The sequence below is a fragment of the Echinops telfairi genome, unplaced genomic scaffold (genome assembly GCF_000313985.2).
Source record: "Echinops telfairi isolate 266 unplaced genomic scaffold, ASM31398v2 ScPeMD7_7475;HRSCAF=8513, whole genome shotgun sequence".
Classification (NCBI taxonomy): domain Eukaryota; kingdom Metazoa; phylum Chordata; class Mammalia; order Afrosoricida; family Tenrecidae; genus Echinops; species Echinops telfairi.
Genome location: NW_022111379.1, coordinates 14,628,888 through 14,651,370, shown reverse-complemented (window position 1 = coordinate 14,651,370; position 22,483 = coordinate 14,628,888). Strand labels below are relative to the sequence as shown.

The 22,483-nt window shown below is 42.5% G+C and overlaps 1 protein-coding gene across 1 annotated transcript in view; it reads right to left on the bottom strand.

The window, feature by feature from the left end:
* Window positions 1–22,483, bottom strand: part of PLEKHH2 (pleckstrin homology, MyTH4 and FERM domain containing H2) — a 128,030-nt gene that overhangs the window by 45,623 nt on the left and 59,924 nt on the right. Inside the window, exons 9-18 of the mRNA XM_013003918.2 lie at window positions 20,742–20,836; window positions 19,875–20,019; window positions 17,996–18,132; window positions 17,762–17,872; window positions 17,292–17,378; window positions 15,674–15,832; window positions 10,241–10,321; window positions 5,374–5,553; window positions 2,776–2,884; window positions 1,626–1,738 (exon numbers count right to left, since the gene is read on the bottom strand). Coding sequence (XP_012859372.1) covers window positions 1,626–1,738; window positions 2,776–2,884; window positions 5,374–5,553; window positions 10,241–10,321; window positions 15,674–15,832; window positions 17,292–17,378; window positions 17,762–17,872; window positions 17,996–18,132; window positions 19,875–20,019; window positions 20,742–20,836 — 1,217 coding nt within the window. The remainder of the gene's footprint in view (window positions 1–1,625; window positions 1,739–2,775; window positions 2,885–5,373; window positions 5,554–10,240; window positions 10,322–15,673; window positions 15,833–17,291; window positions 17,379–17,761; window positions 17,873–17,995; window positions 18,133–19,874; window positions 20,020–20,741; window positions 20,837–22,483) is intronic.

Genomic DNA, 22,483 nt, shown 5'->3' with positions numbered 1-22,483 from the left:
TGAAGAGTGTTGTCATTGTTTTTTACTGATGTATAATATTCCAGAATGTACCAGAGCTTCTGTATCCAGTCCTTTATAATTGCGGTGTGGCGGCCCTCACTCGGCCTCAGAACCTCGGCACGGCTACTCCTCTGCACCTTCTGGTCTTCGCAGGGCTCCTCTGTTCTGTCTCGCGGTCAAGTGGCCACTTCAGATGGGGATCTTGCACAGACTGCCCCGTAGCCCTTCTTTCCCGAGGGTCTGAGGGCTTTCTCGCTCTTACTTCTGAGAGGCTCTCTTTTATGCAGAAGAATGGCAAAATGGACCAATCCCCCAAGTAGTGTTTCACACACCTCATTTGCATGGTCCCCCCCAACCACTGGGGAGGAGTTACAAAGATGTGAGTAGAAGAGACAGATGGAAGCAATTTCCCGTCACCTCAGGTACACAGGGCTGCTTTTCTCTTACGTATTAAAAAAAAATTAAAGAAAAAAATTACAATTCGGAAACTTTATTTTCCATTACGCTATGGGACAGTTTAACTAGCATTGGAACTAGTTGTAAAGTTTGATCATCTTCTTAGTGATTTAGTGCAACTCTTAACAGAAATGCCACAGGCGAGTGGCTTTAAAGACCAGAAATGGATTTTCTCCGGGGTCAGGAGGCTAAAGTTCCAGATTCAGGGTGTGTACCTTAAAGAAGAAGTGTTTTCTTGTCAGTAGCCCCATGAGCTCCTTGGTTTCTGTCTTCCTCCTGGGTCCCTTCTATAACTCATACGTGATGAGACCAGTCCCATGACAGTGCTGCCAACACGGCAGGGGATGACAAAGGCATGCAGCAGACGAGTGTAGGACACGACAAAGACGCCATAGCCAGACCATGTGCTGTGCACGCGCTGCATCTTGCAGGATGTGGTGCAGGAGCTTGTTCTCCAGAAGCAGTTCGTTTTTTCTAGTTTGCAGTTCCTCTATGCATTTTTTGCTGCCTCTGCTTATCGATGGGCAGTCCTTGAAACATATGCAGGCACCGTTGAGGATTAAGATGTCTTTCTCAGGCGCACCGGGAAGCACATGCTATAGCTCTGAGCACAGCCCCGCCTAGTCTCAGTGTCGTAGAAAATACTGCTGAAGACCAGACACCCGGAGAGGCGCTGGTAACACCGCCGATGAAAGGCAAACCCCGGAGTTGGTTTGCAGAGTCACACACGGAGGAATCGTCATTGCACACGTCAAGCTCTCCAAGAGGCAGAAGCAAATCCACGGCGTGCGCAGAGCCACGCAAGGAGGGAGCCCCCAGGGCACCAATGTTCAGAGGCCCTCCCAGGCCTTGAGCTGAAGGTGAGAAAACTCTCCTCTTCAGAAGGCCAAGGATAAATGATGCCTTCTGAATATTTGGTAGTTCTTCATGTCTACCCAGGCAGATATTGTTTTTTCTCTTACTCCATCCCAAATTCTCACTCAGAAAGCATCTTAAATCCATACCATTCTATCTTCTACTTAATAATAACCACTTAATTATTCCTTAATAATAACCACCATTTGAGTTTTAGTAAAAGGTAAAACTTTATAATCCCAATTAAAAATTTTTTAAAAATGGTTTTCCAAATGAAAACACTTAAAGATATGCAACCTCATGTAGAACTTTACCTTAAATAATTTAATTGCTTCGGTCTGCAGCGCTTCGGAAGGCAGAGTTGTGAGCGGGGAACTGATCCCTTCCTTGCTGTGGCACAGAGCGGGATGTCTCCAGATCTGAGAGGCTGACGGTAGAATCCAAGAGCACAGAAAACAGATGTCAGCATTTAGCTTGTGCTCCCACTACATTGACATTTTAGAAATTCACTCATTCAAGCCTGTCCCATACTTCAAGCTACAACGGTCAAGACCTCTGGCAACAAATTTTTATTGTAGGATTAAAGCAAATAGGTAAATAAACACCACCCCACCCCCCCAACCAGTTTTCCTTTGATATATGCCAAAAGAATACTAGGAGCTACATATAAAATGTTGAAGAAAATCGGTTTGGGCTCTGCCTCCCTGAAGTTTATACCCTATGAGGAGGCAGGAGGACTTCTCGTCAGTTTTCAGACGATTGGGAATTCTCCGGTCGGCTTCAGATAAATTGAACCTATAAGAGCCTGCCTGGCTTAGTGTACTCGATTTAGATACGTTCATTGGGTGCTATGATATTGTTCAAATGTCTGAAAATGCAGACAAAAGCAGCAGCTGAGGAAAAGTCTAGAGAGAAGATAAAAAATTAATGAAGGCCATTCCTAAGGCCAACATTAAACTGCTGTGCTGGAGAGTGAAAATTAAATATGGTTTCTGTGATGATGTAAAGCAGATGACAGAATTCAGATTCTTAATAGGAAAAATCAAGCTATAAAAATCATTTTCATTTTGATGCAAATCAACAAATGCAACAAAGTTAAATGACCTTTTTTTTTTTAACATTTATTGAGCCAGGTGCTGAGCTGGGTCGGCTGGAGAGCACCCAAGTTAAGCAGCCTTTCATTAGATTGGGGGGGAGGGGCTGGAAAAGGGCTCTCCAGGCCAAAGAGCAAAGGCAGGGCGGGTGCCGGCACAGCACCCTGGGAAGAGAGGGGGGCCTGGGAGCCCAAGAACCATAGTGAGAACTCAAGCCCATTGCAGGAAAACCAGGGTAAAGGCAAAAAAATCCTAGGGATGTCTTGCAGGAAAAATTGGGGCCCACAAGGTAAAAAAACGCCATTAGGGTAAGGGCGGGGGCGGGGGGCATCCATCATATGAAACAAAGACTCCTATGCTCTGAACTTACAAGGTTCTCCATCGATGTTTAGCAATTTGCAAACAAGTTGTTCAAATTCAGATCCAACGTTCACATTGTTACTTCCAGCTGCAACCGTCAGATGATAAAGCCACGTGTCCTTCAAATCAAAATGATTTCATTAAAACGGGACCATAGAGTTTTGATTACTCAAGGGAAAAGTTAAATTTTCATAACCTGTCTATAACGCCGAAGCTTAAACATTCCATTATATTAATTTTAAAATAATCACTAAAAGCCACTTAGGCAAGCAGTTCTCAGGTGGGCTCACTTATACCACACGCTTGCTGTACCATAGCCCCCAATTATGTTCACCTTGTTATTATTTTCCATAGGGTGTCTTACAGAAGCATGACAACATGAAGTAGAGAAACAAGACGGAAAGGACCAGTTCTTTTACGAAATAAAATAAAGCTAACAGAAAATTTAAAGACAAAACTAATAATATTCCCATGTTCCCAAGATAACAACTAGTGTACTTTCTTCTGGTCTTTTTTTTCCTCTCCTTCACTTTAATGAAACTATATCATTGAGAGCATATTGAAAATAGATCATTATTATTTCTAAATTTGTTAAAAACATGTCCCTTTGTTATTAGTCATTCTTTATAACCAAATGTTAATGGCTCCAGGATATTCTATTATATGGACATATCAAATGGATCCAATCAAGTTCCTATTAGTTGAACATTTTAGACGGTTACGACTTTCTCACTCTGCACCGAATATCAGGAAGTAGGCAGAATGATGAGTCATTGACTGGGGCTTTCACATGAATTCTGGAAACACTGGCTTTTGGATTGCTTGAATGTTGAACTCCTGACACATACTTTCAAATGACTTTCCAGAGAGTTTCTGCTAATTTGTAACCCACTAGTCATGTAGAGCATGCCCCATCATATCTTCATTGACTTATAATTCTCCAATCTTTGATAGTCTGATAGACAACCGAAGCTTGACCATGTAAAGACCAGGCTTTCTTTGATTAAAAGTGAGTCTAAGCACTAAGGAAATATTTACAAGTTTTCTTCCTCCATAAGCTGTTCATCCACTTTTCCATTTTTATTGGCAGCATGGTACTTTTCAAATCAGCTGGGAAGAAGGTGAGGCAAGTGTTCAGGAATGCTGGCATCAGAAATGCGGGCTCCTATCCCAATCCCGCCTCCTTCTAGACGTGTACCACAGGAATGTCACCTCACCTTTGGGTGCTTCCATTTTCCCTTCTGTAAGTGGAAATAAGGTCACCTGCCTCACAGAGTCAGAATGGAAATGAAATACTGGATGTACAGCCCCAAGCACTTTGCTTGAAGTGTGTGGTCAGAAGTAGACAATGCAGAATAACAGCAATAATTCCATCAAATATTCTTCTTTTGTATTATCATTTGAATTATATTTATCATTTTATTAGATGTAAGGAAGTACCGTGATTTTTCATAGTCAAATCTATCAACCACTTCCACTGTGACATCTTACATTGTCTTTTTGTGCGTGTGTATGAAATAATAAGTATTTCATAATCAGAGATTAGACAAAGGTTCGCCTTACTTTTCCTCTAGACTTTTCTGCAAAATTTCATTTAACTTTTAAAGTCCATTGGGAAGTCATCTTGCTTATATGGTATGAGAGGTGAAATAAAAACTAAAACAAGTACTTTTTAAAGTAACCAATTTCTTCGATACAATACACAGATTATGTATTGAATAGCCTTTTTTTTTTCTTCATAAATCATTTTATTGGTGCTTCTTACAGCTCTTATAACAACCCATATTGCATCAAGCACATTTGTTGCCATCATTTTCAAAAAATTTTCTTTCTACTTGAGCCCTTGGTATCGGCTCCTCTTTTTTCCCTCCCTCCCCCTTCATAATTTATAAATTATTATTTTTTCATGTCTTACACTGTCCGATGTCTCCCTTCACCCACTTTTCTGTTCTCGGTCCCCCGGGGAGAGGGTTATACATCATCATTGCAATCAGTTCCGCCTTTCTCCTCCCTTCTCCCCCCACCTTCTCCGTATCCTCATGGTATCGCTACTCCCAATATTGTTCCTGAGCGCTTTATCTGTCCTGGATCCTGTGTGTCAAGAGTGCTTATCTGTACCAGTGTGTCTAGCCAGATTTTTAAGGTCGAACTGGGGTCATGATAGTGGAGGGAGGGGTAGGTGGGTGGAGAGAAGCATTAAAGAACGAGAGGGATGCTGTATGTTTCGTTGGTGCTATACTGCACCCTGGCTGGCTCGTCCCTTCCTTCTGATCCGTCTGTGAGGGGATGTCCAATTGTCTACAGCTGGGCTTTGGGTCTCCACTCCTTCTCGACATGATCGAATTGCCCATTCTTACCATAGGCTCCTTTACTTTTGTACCAATTTCAGCTTTGAGACCACTTTTATCAATAGGACTGAAAAATCATCATTCTAATAAGGCTTGTTTCCAAGAACGTAATGAATCTCAGAGAATAGAGCTGAAAGTCTTTTGATAAAGTTCTCTTCTTCATTCCAGTATAACTGATTTGAACATCATCACTCATACCCGGATAATTTTAGCTAAATCATTCCAAATGAAGCCATCCAAATCAAAAAGTCCATCAATACCTTTTCATGTGTTGATCCAATCAGAAGGTACGTTGGGCCTTGGTCTTTGGGGTGAATAACGATGGTGTAATGTGTGGATAACAGACTCCGACCACTGGCCTCATAATCTTCATCTGAATCGCAGGATCTATCAACCTCTTCGACTTTAGCTTCCCAGAGTTTGATCTGACCTAAAGGAAACTGAAGTAAATGCTAGTAATTGTGAGGAAGACATTTTCTCAATTAAAATTTCTATAGCACTTTTCATTCTTATTTTATAAAGCCTCCTCTTAAAAAAAAAGGAGGGGGGTGATGTGATACCTAAATACAATTTGATTATCTGGGTAAAGTAGTGATGACTAAAATGCCCACCTGCCATTTGAAAGAACAATTTGAATCCTGAGCATTGAAACAAAGCAAGCAGGTATTGTTGAGCCGGCTGTTGTCATGTAAATCGCAGAGGGACTATTAGCATCAATGACTGCTATCAGTCACCCTGTGCTTGGTCACCCACGTGCCTGTGTCAGTGCAGAACAGTGCTCCAGGGGTTTCCAATGACTCATTTTTCAGAATTAGTTTGCCAGGACTTTCTTCCAAGGCCTCATGGGGTACACTAGAACCGTGGTCTTACCAGCGGAGCCCATTAACCCTTTGCATCATCCAGGAAAACACACAATCTGCTTCAGATTTTCCACTCTTAAAATGTTTGATTAGGTTTGCGATTCTGAAAGAATTCATCCTAATTCCAGGGACATTTATCACCATCCAATTTCCTGCTCCATCCCAGGATTCAGTGCTTGGGCTCCCCCTGCCCCCTTGGACACTCTTGGCTTTAATAGCAACGTATGTTGGTTTCTCCCAAATATAAACTCCAAACTCATTATCTTTACTGTCGAATCACACCACAAGCATACGTTGTTTACAACTCCGTTCCCAAGTACCTCTCCATCACCTTCTTCTCTTCAGTCTGTATGTCAACTGCAGCCGCTGAACACAGATCATGTCACTGCGCTGCTCCGCTCAGAACCCACCAGAGGCTTCTCACCTCACTGAGGGGAAAACCCAAGTCCCTTCCTATGAGCTTGGAGATCCCACGTGACTTAGTCCCTAGTTACAGCGCTGATCAGGAGCCCTGGCGGTGCAGTGGTTAAAGTGCGGGGCTGCTAATGGAAAGGATGATGGTCCAACCTATTCATCCCATCACTCCGAAGGGGAATGAGGTAGCGGTCTGCTTCCAGAAAGGTTTACAGCCCCAGTCTGTCCTATGGGGTCACTGTGAGTCAGGAATCACGGCGTGGTAATGCTTGAAGAGCCTATTTAAAATGCAGTATTGCTTGCCTATTACCTGATAAACAGTGAAAAAGTACTTCACCTCATTGCATGTGTTTCTTGACTGCAAAACATGATTGTCTCCAATTAAATGAATAACAATTATCAATGACTATGGAGTCGTTCCGGCCTGAAAAGCACCATGCTTCTGAAGGAAAACAGTAAAATGAACTTATCTAATATGTTCAGAAAAAGGTTCTTTGAAAAGGTAAAAGAAGGTAGAAAATAGAAAATGATTCTACTACAATACATAACAAGAGTACCCTAACTATACTCATATCAAGATACGATAGGTACATCTTGCTTAGGCACACCCAATCATATGACAATCTAGATTTCATCCACCCCAATATTTAAAGATGATTATTCATTTGAACCAAGAAGTCACCATGACTCTTTAAGCAGCGAAAAGATCTAGTGATTTAAAATAGTTTTGTCAATTGTGTGATTTTTTTTTGTATAGGACATCGAGGATAGGTAGATCTTTAGACAATAACGGGATTAATAATTACCTAGAAGGCTGGCAGGGAGCCCTGGTGGTGTAGTGGTTACTCGCATGGTTGGCGGTGCAAAACCACCAGCAGTTTCTCTGAAGAAAGACTAGGTTTTCTACTCCAATCAACGGAAACCCGCGGGGGGCGCTGCGAGTCAGCCTTGACTCTGACAGCGAGAGAGAGGCGTGGCAGGGGAGGTTGGAGGGACATGGGGCACTAAAACCGCAGTGAGAGCACAACTCTCCTTCATGTGACTGAATGATGAAACGATATGATTTGTGAATTATATGCCCATGAAATGATTCCAAAAACCAAATATTTTTATTTAACAAAATTTACAGGTTCAAATGTAACAGCAACTGTTCCTAAGCCATCTATAGGACGAGATGAAGTCGCTGGCGCTATGCTGAATCACATGTCTCCTCAATGCTTTTCCTGGAATGCGAGTGGATAATGGGTTTCTGCTCTTTTAGCTATATTTTTCTGAATTGGTTTTTGTTTGTTTTACAGCAAAGCACAACTATTCTTGCTATGCTTCTACTTAAAAAACAATACATGCTCCTTTTAAGAGCGTGGTAAGTACAGAAAGATATAATGTAATCGAAGGAAAAGAAAATATCACCCATAATTCTATCGTCAATGACAACACTCCATATTTGGTACAGGTCTTCCCAAGGTTTATGCTATTCTTCACAGATAGATGTACTGATTCGGAGTTATAAACTCAGCTTCCTGACCACCCTGTGGCAGGTCTCCTTGTAACTACAGAAGAGAAACTGGGACTGAATTTGCTAGACGTCTAACACCTGTAAGGTTTCAGATTAGAGTTTGCCTGTGAGCGATGTTGTATGGGATTTGCAAGTGAAAGAGACGTGTTTACTCCCTGAGACAGCTGCAGCCAGTTGCCTGAGCTGACCGGAGAGTCTGGAAGCTTCTTGGCAAACTCTTGAGGCCCATCTGCTTCATAGCTTTGAGCCAACTATGGCGACTTCCCTAATCTTTATTCCCCTAGCTTTTCTAAAAATCATACCAGTACCTCATTCTACATTAAAACGGCTATGCCTGGAATACACCGTGTGTTTTCTATTTTCCTGACTGACACATTATTTAGGGCTGCACCGAGTATTTAATTTTGCATTGGGCTTATTCATCCGGCAGTTTCACTAGAGCGCCTCCGCACCGTACTCCAGTCTCTGTGGAAGGTTTCATCGGCTGCACTCTGTTCCTCCCGTCCTGTCTGTGGCGGTGGGTCTGGGCATTCTCATACAGCCAGCTGGAGCTGAGCAGACGGTCTGTGAAAACGGAACAGAGCAGGGCTAACCGACCCCTACGGAGACTGAACCCAGACACGTCGCCTCATCACCAGTGGGACCAGTCACAGGGTGCTATCCTGAGGAGGGGACCACATTATTTGCTGGCCCGTGCTGGCTTAATTTTATAGTTTCAGGTCTCAGGAGGTGACGTGGATTACCCATAAAGGTAACTGGGCACATGATTTCACCTTTGGCGTTAGCCCATCTCTGAAAGTGAGCATAACAGAAGTTGTTTTTGAGAGGGGATTCATTTTAAAAGTAAGTCTGTTCTGACTTATACAGAACTGAATGACGCTAGAGGAAAGAAAGAACTGCCCCTTCAGGATGCTGAGACTTTAAATTTACATACGAGCAGACAGCCTCATCTTTCTCCCAAGGAGTGACACGGTGGGTTTGAACCACTCACCTTGTAGTTAGCAGCTCAATGCATAACCTACTGCACCACGCGGGCTTCTTAAACATGAAGACTATCTAAACAGGCAGATGCATGGGTGGATGAGTACATTCTAGGAATCTGAGGCCCTGGGACAGGCCTGGCTTCCTTTTCCTCCTCCATTCTTATTCCCTAGTATGCTTTTCTGTTCCCACCTACCCATCTACTCTGTCAGAACCTGAGGACAGATGAGGATGGGATGGTTGGGGGGGAGTAGAAGAAGGCTCTTCTCTTCTTTATCTTATAAAAGCTCTGAAGAAAAGTAAAACTGAAACAGACTTGGAGATTTTAGTGACAAGTGCATATCAGACAAACAATCAAAAATTAAGATTCCAAAGACCCAACCCACTGCCAGCGAGTCAATTCCAACTCACAGTGACCCTGCAAGACAGAGCAGAACTGTCTGTCCCTGTGGGCTTCCGAGGCTGGATTGATTAGGAGGCAAGATCCTTATAGATGATAGATACATGATTATCTCAGTTGTAGTTTTTGGGTTTTTTTTATTTTTTATTTTATTGGAGGCTCTTACAACTCTTATAACATTCCATACATCAATTGTATCAAGTATATTTGCACACATGTTGTCATCATCATTTTCTAAACATTTACTTTGTATTTGAGCCCTTGGTACCAGCTCCTCTTTTTTCCCTCCCTCCTCACCCTGTGACCCATTGATAAATTATTATTGGTTTCATATCTTACACCTACCACTGTCTCCCTTTCCTCACCTTTCTGTTGTTCATCCTCCGACCCCCCCACCCCCGGGAGGGGCATTATGCAGCAATCATTGCAATGATTTGCCCTCTTCCTCCCCCTGCACCTTCCCCTACCTTCTGGATATCATGACTCCCATTGCTGTTCCTGAGGGGTTTAAGTGGATTCCAGGTGTCATGAGCTCTTATCTGTACCAGTGCACATGCGCCGGTCTAGCCAGAACTGAAAGGCAGGACTGGGGTCATGACAGTGGGGGATGGGGAAGGCTCAAAGAACCAAAGGACTACTGTGTGTTTCATCCATGCTCTAGTGTGCCCTGATTGACCCACCCCTTCCTTGTGACCCTTCTGGGAGGGGATGCTCTATTGTCGACAGATGGGTTTTGGGTCTCTTCTCCGAAATCCCCCATCCTCAACAGCAGTAGTTTTTACCAAGTAGCAGAAGAGTGAAAGAGGAAATTTTAGGCTACAATGAACATTTTCCCCCTCTAATTAATATAGTAAAAAATACATACATATGAGCCCCCAATAAAAAGATTTTTTTTAAAGTTCATAATTGGAATGAAGATGGATTTTTTCAACAACAACAAAAATATATATACATACCTTATCTTCTTGACTACGGAAATAATACAATGTTTTTCCTATAAGTGTGCACCAGACTCTCTTGGAGTAGCCATGTTTTACCTGAAATCATATTTCAAAGAATTACAAATGCACTCCGAGTTCTGATACTTTGACGCATATACCTTACGTGCTGTTTTATACTCCAACTACCCTGTCCACATGCTGTCACAGGTTGTCACAGGAGATGTCCTCGGACAAGTGGCTTAACCTCTGTGCCTTTATCTGTAACATGGGATTACTGCCCCCTCACTTGGCCGTTGTACTGACCACATGAGAACGTGTAAATAAAGGAACTGATTCAATAAATGCTTCTGTCCTCACCCTAAAGAGGAGGTACAATGCAGGCTTTCAGTTGAACCCACAAGCAACGCTGGCCTAGCTTTCGAAGCTAGGGTTTAAGCAAACAAACAAACTCGACCACCTAACAGGATGATAGATTCAGAGTGCTGCGTGAGAAAAAAGGGAAAATGTTTCATTTGGCAAAACACGTTTCAATTTAATTAAATTTAGAAACATCCATTTGCGGATGAATCTCCTGAAAGTTTTACACAGATCATGCCAAACAGTTGTTTTTGTTTGTTTGCTTTTTGTTTTAAACAGACTCCAGGAAGGACCCTCCTCCGTACTGGAGTATAACCCACGTGGTTACAGTGTACTTTTGACATGATACCACCTTAAAATAGCATGATGTCTACCTTTGGAGGACGGTGGATGAGCAAAGAGCTTTCCCAATTCACTGCCAAGGCTGCATTCTCAAAACATAGACTATTTTTATATGTAAAGCTCCTTGTGTTAGGATTGCTTAGAACTCTGACTTATTCCATAAATAATGATCATAAAACAAGTCACACTAGAAGAATCCACGTGAAGATTTAAAGGCAACCTTCAAAGTTCAAGGCTCTGTCATCCTACAAAACAGGGTGCTAAGGCAGTCTCTCCTTTCCCCTCCCCTATATTTTCATTCCAACAATCCTCTGGGCTTTCCCCATAATTCTCCAAGAACTTAGTGCCCACCCCAAATCCTGCCAGCAGCCTATGGAATTCAATAGCTAGGTGAAACTTCTTGTGAAATCAGCTAGCATTTACTGAATGTTTATGATGTGTTAGCTACTCTTCTGGAGCCCTGGTGGCGTAGTGGCCACCTATTGGGCTGTGATCAGGGCTGATATGTATCAACATCTAATCAGTGTGAGTGAGTTGTTAATACATCTTGGGGTATTAATTCCAAACATGTTACCCACTTACACAATTCATTCACTCATTTTAAAGCCCGGTGAGAAATTTGAGGCTCCAGTGGCTGCCCCCACCAAGGTCTGATCCCCAGTAGTTTGGGGGTGCAGGGTACGCATCTGGTTGAGAAGACACCACTGATGTGCACTATTCAGGTGAAGGTCAGCAGCCTGACGGATACCTACTTGTCTTGTAAATACCCTCAGCGTCTGTCCAGAGGGTATTTCTCACCGAGGCAGGCATTTAGGGGCATTCCCAGCACCCAAGGTTTCAATTCTTGGAAGCAAGGTCAGTGGCATGGATTCACATTGGTTACTGAGTGCAAGGGCTGAGGATCAACCCACCAGCCCCGTGGGGAAAGAGGCTTCAGTCAAGAGGTACAGCCACAGAAACGCTCTATAGGCCCGTGCGCGTCTGAATGGACGATCCGTGGCAGTGAGTTGATCGAGTCGGGAGAGGGCAAAGGGAGTTGGCAGAATTGGCCAGGCCGGGCCGGGCTGTGCGGGCCATGGCCTCTGCCACATTGGCTGCTTTTGTACCACTTGGTCATGGTATCTAATCCTATTAAGATGATATTGAATTAGATTTGCTAGTATTTCCTTGAAGATGCTTGCATCTACCCCAAGATAATGCTGGTCTGATATAATGAATGAGGAAGTGGTTGTTTTACCTCTTCTCATGTTTTGGAAGCGTTCAAGAAGGGCTGGTATCCCTGCTCTGGTGGCACAGTGGTCAGCACTGGGCTGTTAACCATAGGAAGGGGTGGTATCAATTTCTCGTTAAATGTTTAATAGACTTTCCCTGTGGAGCCATCTGGTCTAGCACAGGTTTTGTATTGGTTGGTTTTTAAATGTTTTTATTCAGTTCTTTCTCTTGTGATGGGCCAGAGTAAACTTTTGATTATCTTCCTTAAACAGATGCTTCTAGAACGCCTGAGCTCTCTTTCATCGGGATCCTCTTTCAACCAGGAACCGTCTCTTTTGCTTCCTAATCCCAAATTCAACCAATCTTCAAAGTGATTCATTGACCTCCTACCCTGATCTAAATCCATCCTCTTCTCTTCCTCAGACTAGTTCTGAGGCTCGTCCATTTTACAGACTGTCCTCCTGCCCTTACAGCTTCCATCTTGCCCCCCAGCAGGTCACTCAGTAGAGCAACAACATGAGTATGCCCATTTTGTGTTACAGACCCCGGAGGGGCTCACAGACCTGCATAATGAAGACTGAAGTTCTTAACAAGATTTTTTTTTTAAGCCCTCCATAATTGGGACCTACTGCTTTTGTCCATAGGACGGTTCCCAGAACTCACAACACTGATCCAAAACGCTATGCCATTATCTGCCCATCTCCTGGCCTGGGATCCCTTCCCCGCCCGGTCCCATTTGGTCTAGCTTTTACTCCTCTAGGAAGACCGGGCCCAGGTGAATCTTTTCTGAGATGTTGTCTCTGATCCCTCTGTCTTAATTAGGTTTCTCTGTGATCTTATAAGATATCTGAGTAATTGCACTTTGCCCATATCATTATAATCATAGTTTATCAGGTCCTCTGAGGGATGGACCTGTCCTTCACAATGGCCTTGTCATCCTAAAACCCTCAAATCCATTGCCTGCCTGGGAGCACCAGCTCTCTCGCTCTCTCTTTTAATACATGCATTTTTATATAGAAGTGTTTTTCCTAAGCATTAAAATTAAAATTAAAATTTCAAGAGTGGCTATCCAGAAATAAGTTAGACAAGTTCCTAACATTTACTTAGGTATTTCTGAAATTTAAAAATCCTGAAACTAATAAATTAATTTTATTAATAATTTGTATTGACTATAAAGGAATTATAATAAAGTAATGAGAAACCAATTAAACAGTTGATTCTGAAATTCGACAACTAGAAAAAATACTTCCTCATGCTGCTCCACAGTATTTCAAATAGGAGCCTGAAGTTGAGCTGTGACACTGGTCACTCAAAGGAGCGGCGGCTGTTCTTGTCTTACAGTGCTCTGACCGGGAAAATATGGAGGTGGCCACGCCTTCACTAAAGATACGGAGGAAATCTAATACACATCCTGTCTATTAACCCTCATGAGTTAATCATTTAAAAATCTTATCAACGTATATCCACTTAAAATTAAACTGAACTGGGAAGCAGGGAAGGGCAGAAATGAACATGAACAGACACTGACGGTGGCATGATGATAAAGCAAAAATAAGCAAGCAAACAAACAAACTACCATATTTGGTGGGGGGAGTGACAAATCCTGAACACACGATCATATTCAACTATAAGGAGTTGGTACACACAGTCTCCAAAACAAGAGACAATCAGTTACTATGAATTATAGTAAGAATATGATATAAAGTAGAACAGTGTCCTTTGGAAAATATGTTTGAACAATCTCAGGGAACTCTCTAGCCCATCAATAACTGAGAAAGCATCTTATAGGAATGTGATATTTTGAAAAACAAGCCAAAAAACCCCAGCAAGACAAGACAACTAGTGTATCTCCTCGCTGAACACACTGATGGGTCCCTGCCCTCACTGTGTTATAGTTGGCTAAAGAAAATGTGCATGCGTGGCACCCAGCCTACAGCCCACATTATTAATAAGTACAGTGTAAGTTACACAGTGGTGAAACTGTCTGACCCCGCTAAGATAAACAGAGCCAGGCAGAAGTTGTTATTTTTGTACGCGTGCGTAAACACTTGATTGTGCTCTCCTAAAAGTGACCAACGGGACTTTGAAAAACTTAAAGTTTTTCTTGGAATCAATCAATCAACAATTACTCATTCTTAAACAGTTTGAAAACAGAATGAAACAAAAAAAATCACATCATCAATATAGCTTGTTATCCCATTCAGACTTTTAAAAATATAAATACATAAGCCAAAAAAAATCAGTAGAGTGGGTGGAGATAATGTAATACTGCACTCTACTGATTTTATCACCTAATTACTAAGATCCACCTATTTCTGTAACATTGAAGGGAGCCCTGCAGGTGCTGTGATGAACTTTCTGGACTGCTAGCCAGAAGGTATGTGGTTTGAACCCGTCAGCCGCTCTGTGGGAGAAGATGTGGCAGTCTGGTTCCAAGAAGGTTACAGCCTTAGAAAACTTACAGGGCAGCTCTACTCTGTCATACATGGTCAGTAGAAGTTAGAATCCATTTGACATAAATGGGTTTTGGTTTGTATAACACTAAATATTATTTTAAAAGCAACTATTTAGATATCATACAATTTAATCATTCGGTCAGATTAAGAAGAGTGTGCAGTCATCACCACCATTAATTTCATAACATTTTCTTTTCATACTCAATGTTGTTAGCGCCTCATCTCCCCACATGCTCCCCTGCTGGATAATTATTAATTCTGTAATTATGGTTATTATCATTATTAGTTATATGTAATTATTAGTTACGGTCTCTATAAATCTACCTATCCTGGATCTCACATATAGAAAAATCACAAAAAACACAGGTAGGAAGTTAACAAACAACCCCCCACCCAACAGAAATGACTAGACAAAACATAGAGAAACCTCAATCAAAAAGAAAGCAGAAAACATTCAATACTGAAACAGCTTTAAAGTGGGTCAAAAGAGATATCAAACGTGATTCGTTATCTGAATGCATTAAAATTTACTTAAGTTATCCCTTACGCTACTCTACCCTCTTAAGTTCTTCTTTCTTGACTTTAAACCTTTCTTTACTATACACCAGGTTGGACAAGAAATCTTTGATTCAGGAAGGGCTATCCACCACTGTTGAGTTGGTTCCAACTCATAGTGACCCTCTAAGGCAGACTAGAACTCTCCTCGGGTGTTCCCGGAACAGACAATCCCATCTTTCTCTATGGAGCAGGGTGGGTTCAAACCACCAAACTTTCTGTTAGCAGTCAAACACTTACCTACGGAGGTACCAAAGTGTCACTGTAAGTCAAAAGTCATCAGACTACATTTTAGGAGCTCTGCATTTCAGCACGTGCCTAAGATTTTAACGAAAAGGGCACTGAGCGCATCTCTATATTGTTCACCTGGAGAAGATGAATGTCACTCGGTGTTTTAAGCAGCACTTATTACCCTTGAACTCAGTGCCATAGTCACAGGTACATAAAATCCGCACAGTTGAAACCCGGGTTGTTCTGGGGTCAACGTCAGTTACCGGAAACACTGCCGTGTGGGCAGGGCTCTTACCTTAGTGAGCAATCCCTTCACAGTTGGCTTGCCCTCAGGTTGCAAAACCAGTGGGTTGGCAGCTTGTACTCGAAGCACGTTCTGTAACACTTTCATCCATTCCTCCAGGATGTTGGGAGAATCTGCAGTCAGATAGTAGGTGTGCTTTTCAGTGGTCAACTAGAATGGATGAGAAAGAGATAGGAGAGTATGCTGCAGATCTCTCCCGGTCGGCGCGTCCTGGTCCATTCTCGAAACACTGCTCATCATACAGCACAAAACAAGCCACACTCAGAATCTTGGCTTCTAAGTAAATATGCTTCCGTAAGGATTTTTTGTTTTCCCTTAGGTCCCTTTAAAAACGTTTGGCCGCACTCAACGTTTTAGTTCTTTTCTGTCTTGCCTACTCATCCCAGTTCTCACTCTCTCCCTTCCGTGTGCCACCCGCCCCTGGGTGCTCCAACGGGGAGCAGAATGGCTGGAGACTACAATGAAAGCCGCACACATTTGCAGCAACGGAAAAGGAATGATTTATTACCGAAATGAAGGCATCATCTGGAAACGAAAGAAAACTTTGCCTATAAGAAGAGACAGTCCTGGAACGAAAAGGGGATCGGATCCTGGAAACTCTCAATCTTCTGGTCAGAAATTGACCACATTACAGATGTTCCAAATTTTTCAGAAGCTTACAAGTGACTCTCGTCTGCCTTTCTCCAACACACAGCTTCCCTGAGATCGCTTTTCCACATCGTCCAACCATTCATGCTCCAGCCTCCAAAGGAGCGAGCTAAGAGAATGGTGACTGAAGACATTTCAGAGAGCGTCTGCCCTTAATCACATCATCAGATAATCTCATCAGCCTGCGCTTGGCACTGAATGAAGTGCGGGCAAGGCTGGCCTCACGTGTGGTGGGCAGCAGCTCTCTCTACGGTGTGAATCAGCGAAGCAGGACTGAGGGCAACCTCTCTGCTCACCAACATCTTTCTCCCTGAGGTATCACAGGGACGCTCGTGTGAGAATTGTCAGTTGACAGGTCTGTATTAAAATGCAAGCATTTCAGAATTTAATGTTACGTTACATTATTAAACTCTACTTGGGAATTCATTTCTCAGATAAACCGAAAAAAAAACCCAAAAAAACAAAAACCCAACTCACTGCCACCCGGTTGGTTTTAGCCATGCCAGTCCCACAGGACCGGGTAGACTGGCCCCTGTGGGCTACCAGAGACTCCCACTCTTGACTGCCTTGCTCCCGTGGAGTAGTTCGTGGGTCTGCATCGCGGACCTGGTGGTTAGCAGTTCCACATGTAACCACTAGGCCAAAAGGGCTCCTCTTTTATCAGAGAACCCTTCCCTCAAACAGCTGAGAATATCTGGGAAGTCAAGTATGGGGAAATAAAGACGTAAAGGGAGAAAGAGTAAGGCAAGTGTAGTGGGGAAATACCCCCCATACATTTAGCTTATATGATGGCTTAACTGAGAAATCACATGGTGTCACACGCTTTGGAAGCATCAGTCTGAGCCCTGCGTAACTAAAGAAACATTCATCCATCCGATATGTTAGACATTAGCTTAGTTAATTGAAAGGTGAGTTCAACATGCTTAAAAATTAATGCATGAATATATACATACATACATACCTGAACTGTTTGCTTGTTATCTCCTCTTAAGATATTGCAGGATGCACTAAGTTCAATGTGGCCCTGGGGCTTTCTGATCACATCACTCTGTACCAAAAAAAGAAAAATGTAAGCTGATGACCTGTGATCGCAATAAAAAGAAATGTTTGTGTTACTCATCGCTTTGCCCACTGACACAAAATCAATTCCAACTCATCGAGACCTTATGTCAGGTTTCTGAGACTGCAAATCTTTACAGGCAGACAACCTCATCATTTTCTGACAGAACAGCTGGTGGGTTTGAACCGCCAACCTTGCAGTTAGCACCCCAACGCTTATCTCACAGTGCCACCAAGCTCCTTCTTAATTGCATCATAAAGATGAAAACCAATCAATAGCTTTATTTTTCTTCTTTTTAAAACAATTTTACTGGGGAGTTGTACTTATTGTATCAGGAATTCAGTTCTGAGTAGCAAGCAATTCATACTCACTGGAGATTTGTAGTAAAGTAATTCACCACCTTTAAGAACAAACCACCTCCGCTTCCAAGTCTTGACTTTGCCGCTCATTTTTAATAAATAGCCAGATTTTTCCAGTGGTTCCTAATTTTAAATGGGTTTAAAAAATGGTTTTAATGTTATGTGTGAGGGCTCAGCCGGTCTAGTTTATCCGTGTGTCCACAAAGCAGAAAGGCAGCGAGGAAGGAAGACGGGCTCGGTGCTTACATTTTTCCCAGGATCACCGGCAGACAGGCAGGTTTTCAGGAGCTTCTGCTCAGGCTGTGAGCACTCCGAGTCCGTGGAGTAGGCATCTGGGGGGATCGCGTAGTCACCGTCAGAAGCCACCGAAGACAGGGACACACCTGAGAGAATAAGGAACCACATCCCGTCAGTAGAGACACGGGGTGGCCCGGATAGTGACTATGACTTCCACAAACACAACCAGTCCTGAAGCGTGCGCTTTCCTTCACTCATTTTGTTCTCCTGTCTGTTACCATGATGAACTTTTAAAGCAGGAGGTAGGGAGAGCCCTGCAACGCTCCAAGAAAGAAACTTCAATCGTAAAGAGGTTGGCGTAGGGTGATAACTACAGCTATTTGCACATGTGTACAATAGAAGTCTACAAAAATATCTTTTAGTAAGAATTAGAGCTATGTGCATTTACATAGGACATATAGGCAAGCAAATGTATTAAGATTTGGGCAATCACACGATAAACTACTTAATTTTGGTAATCACTTTTAAAGTAATTTCACATTAAGACAAGACAAAAAATCCTCCAAACAGCATAATTCCAGTAGTATTTGTCACAGAAGTCCAATAAAATACTCATTGGTTCACAGAATTTAAAAAGTTTTCTTTTTAAAAAAGTTTTATTGGCACTTAATCCACAAATCACAATTCAATAGTTCAATCCTGTCAAGAAGAATTGTACAATCATTACCACAATCAATTTCAGAATATTCCCGCCCCATGATTACATTGCCTATAAAATGAGTTGGATAATCACCTTCAGTTCTAGTGCTCACTCCCCCTCCCACCTTCGTAGCTTACTCCCGAAATCCCCTCACTCTCCCCATCTGCCCCCCCCCACAACCCTCACAAAGCCTTGCATCAGTTGTTATCGCTATGCACCCACTCCTGTGCTTCACAAACTGGCAAGCCCAACAGAAACAGTAAGGAACAGAAACAAAATGAAGTGATAAGGATAAAACGATAGTGAAAGAAAGACAGAAATGCAAACCATGAGTGAGAAAAAAGGACCGCCATCAATATTTAAAAACCCAGGGAAGAAGTTCTTGTCATGGAATAAGCACGAGAGCCTTGCACCTAGATCAAACTCAGGTTGGGAAAAGCTTTCATAAAAAGAAGCAATAAGACTTTAAGATATAAACAAATTACTTCATTTGTCAGATAGAAGGTAAAATTCAGTGGGGCATTTTCACAAGAATTCACTTGCCTTTATAAAAAACTACTTTAAAGATTCAAGCCATATCTGTAGGATCACTAAATAAAATTGGAGATGAATTTAGTTTTTTAAAGTAGCTTTGCACTCCATTTTTAGTATCTTGAATAAAATCAGGAACATAGGTCATTATCCATGAAAATATTCAACAATTTTTACAGGGGTTGTTAATAGTTACAGGACGTTTTGCAACAATATCAGTATATCATTCTGAAGCACCCATCTGTCGGTCTGTCGTACAATGGTGGCTTGGGTGCTGGATCTGGCTGTTTCCAATAGCATCGGGGTCGACCATCGTGGGTGGGTTTCAAGAGAACTTTCAGACTAACACAAACTATGAAGAAAGGCCTGGAGATCTACTTTGGACCTGGAAACCTTATGGATCGCACCAGAGCATTGTCCAACACGCGCTGTGTACATGTCGTCAGGGGGGATCAGTCAAGAAAGGAAGGCATCATGTTTGGGGGCTCGCCATGTGAGACCTCAGTGAGGCAGACTGGTACCGGTAACTACACTGTATTTGAACCTAACAGCGCCCGTGAGCGTGACAAGGGGCACCCTTCCTTCTGTTGTACAGCGGTCACCAAGAGTCGGAGTCGGTGTGACGCTAGCTCTCTGTCTGTCTGAGGTTTTCCTCACCTCGTTTCATGGCTCTGGGGCTGCCTGGGCCGCTCCTGCTGCGAGGGTCCGACTCGGAAGTCCGGGAGCTGGACCTGGAGCTCTCTTCTTCCTCTGAGCCGGAGGAATCCTCCAGGAACGGGCTGCTACTGATTTGAGTCGCCTTCTAAAGAAAAGCGGAACAGCCACTCTGCATCTGTCTCTAAAGTTACCTCTCTCTCTCTCTCTCTCTAGCTAGAAGACGTCATGGGAGAAGATTATGTTCTAAGGAACATAAAAATACACTTCGCCATGATTGAAGTCATGTTGTTAAAACCCATATTCCAACTCGTCATGCAGTAGAATCCTGAAAACATAAGGCTGCCAATACCTAGTGATCCCAATTTAAGCACTAACACACATGATATTTCTAACATTAGGAGTTCACACTGCATCATGAATAAACTCATTGAGCTGGGATCCAAAAGGTAGGCAGTTTGAAACCACCAGCCTTCCCAAAGGAGAAAGATGAGGCCTCTATTCTCGTAAACAGTAAGTCTCCGAAACTCACAAGGGCAGTTCTACTCTGTCCTCTGGGGCCATATGCGTTGGCATTGACTCAATGGCAGTGACGTTGGTTTGGGTTTTCCCTGGAACAATGATTAATCGTAGGAGAAAAAGCATACAGGACACAACAAAGCTGACCCAGACCTCTAATATTTTGTTAAGAATAGGTATCTTCTCCAGACCTTTCCATTCTCTTATTTTTATGATCCCTTAATGGGAGCTTCTAAAATAAAAGAAGAGGCTGAGGGAAAGGTCCCCAATGGGATCTGGAACTTGAATAACCAGTTGTCTTGATTTGTTAGGAAGAGAAGCACACGCTTAGCAGGAATAGTACTGCGTTACCCCCTTCAAGGTTGTGTACACTGGCGTGGTCATATTCTTGTAGATCAGAGATGTATACAGTCCCGATGTAGTATACGAGAGCACTGCAATCGAATCTGAAACAAAAACAAGAACAACGAGTTGTTATCCTCTACCCAAGTACATTGGTCTTTTTCTTACGAATGTGATTTAGTACAAGGTCCAATTAGAGGAAGTAGATTAACATAGAAACGCATCCATTATGTAATCTACTTCATGAAAGACTGCATTTCCACATCTAGTTATATGCAGATACATCAAAAAGGAATATTACGAAATCGTAGAAGCCTTCATTAAAATAAAAAGATCCCAAATGTGAAGCTACTGCTTCTCGACACATCCTCCGTTGAGACGCAGACACTTCCGAAGGCCGTGTTCCCATCTCCAGCCCGTCCGCGCAGAGTTCTGCACTCTGCTTCACCCGGCATCAAAATGGCAGAGTGAGCACCTGCCAGGGGCTCAGATTGCTTTTCTGTTCAAAGTCCTTGGAGTCTGGGAACCAATGAGTGTGAAGGGGCAAGACCAGGGCTGTAAACGGAGAAGGGAGGCCTCCCCATAACTTCTCATAGGACAGCCCTTGCTGTGTGAAGAACGAGCGAGTGCCTTCTTGGGAAGGAAACAAACATGCACTGCAACTTTCCTGGCCTCTCTCCCACCTGCGCAGGTTCCCATTTTCTAACACTTCCTAAGTCCTTTGAGGACACCTGTGAAGATTACCCTTTGAGAATCCCAAAATAAAGTCGCCATAACTTTCTGAGTTGATCTCTCTGCCTTGACACAGCAGATCCCCTTAGAATCCAGTTTTGATTGGACATATATATAAATATAATATATATATCTAATATATATTATACATATATATTCATTATATATCTAATATATATTATACATATATTAGATATATAATGAATTCACCCTAATGAGATTAAGACCAATATATGTTACTGAGAGAGATTGTCTGCAGCCATCCGCTGATGGCAGACATGTTTAAACACCTTTTGTCTGGAATAAAGCTGTGCATGTACAAACGAGAACCCTAGTAGAAGTACTTTCTGCCTTACTCTGGTGTACTCTCACATGGTTCATGCGAATCTCAACGATAAGCTTTTGAGAGCAGGGATGACAGTTTTTATTTCTTTGGCATCTCCATCCATATTTAGCTCAGGCTATGCAGAACTGAATATTTGATCCAAGTGAGTAATTGATCTAAGTAAAGATATTCTCTGATTATTCATAGCCCTATTGCTGATACGGTATCAGATGTCTTCATTCTTAAGTGTTTATCAGGTAAGCCTCATGTTAAGGCCAGAATACAATTTCTTAAATGACATAAACAGATGACAGCTGAAAATGAATAGACCATCAACAATTACAGAATGCAAAATAATACAACCACTTTGGAAAACAGTCTGATGGTTCCTCAAAGAGCTAGAGGCACAGGTATCATGTGATCCAGTAATTCCCCACCGAGGTATATAACCCAGGGATGTAGTGAGAGTGGAATGAAGAGACATGCACACTCAGGTTCAGCATAGCCCTATGCACAATAGCAAAGAGATGGAAACAACCCAACTGCCCATCAATGGATAAGTGCACAAGAAAAATGTGGCAAATACATATAATAGAATGCTACTCAGTGATAAAGAAAACTGAGTTTCTGAAACATCTTACAACATGTGAACACACCTGGAGTGGAGGACAATATATATATAACTATATATATA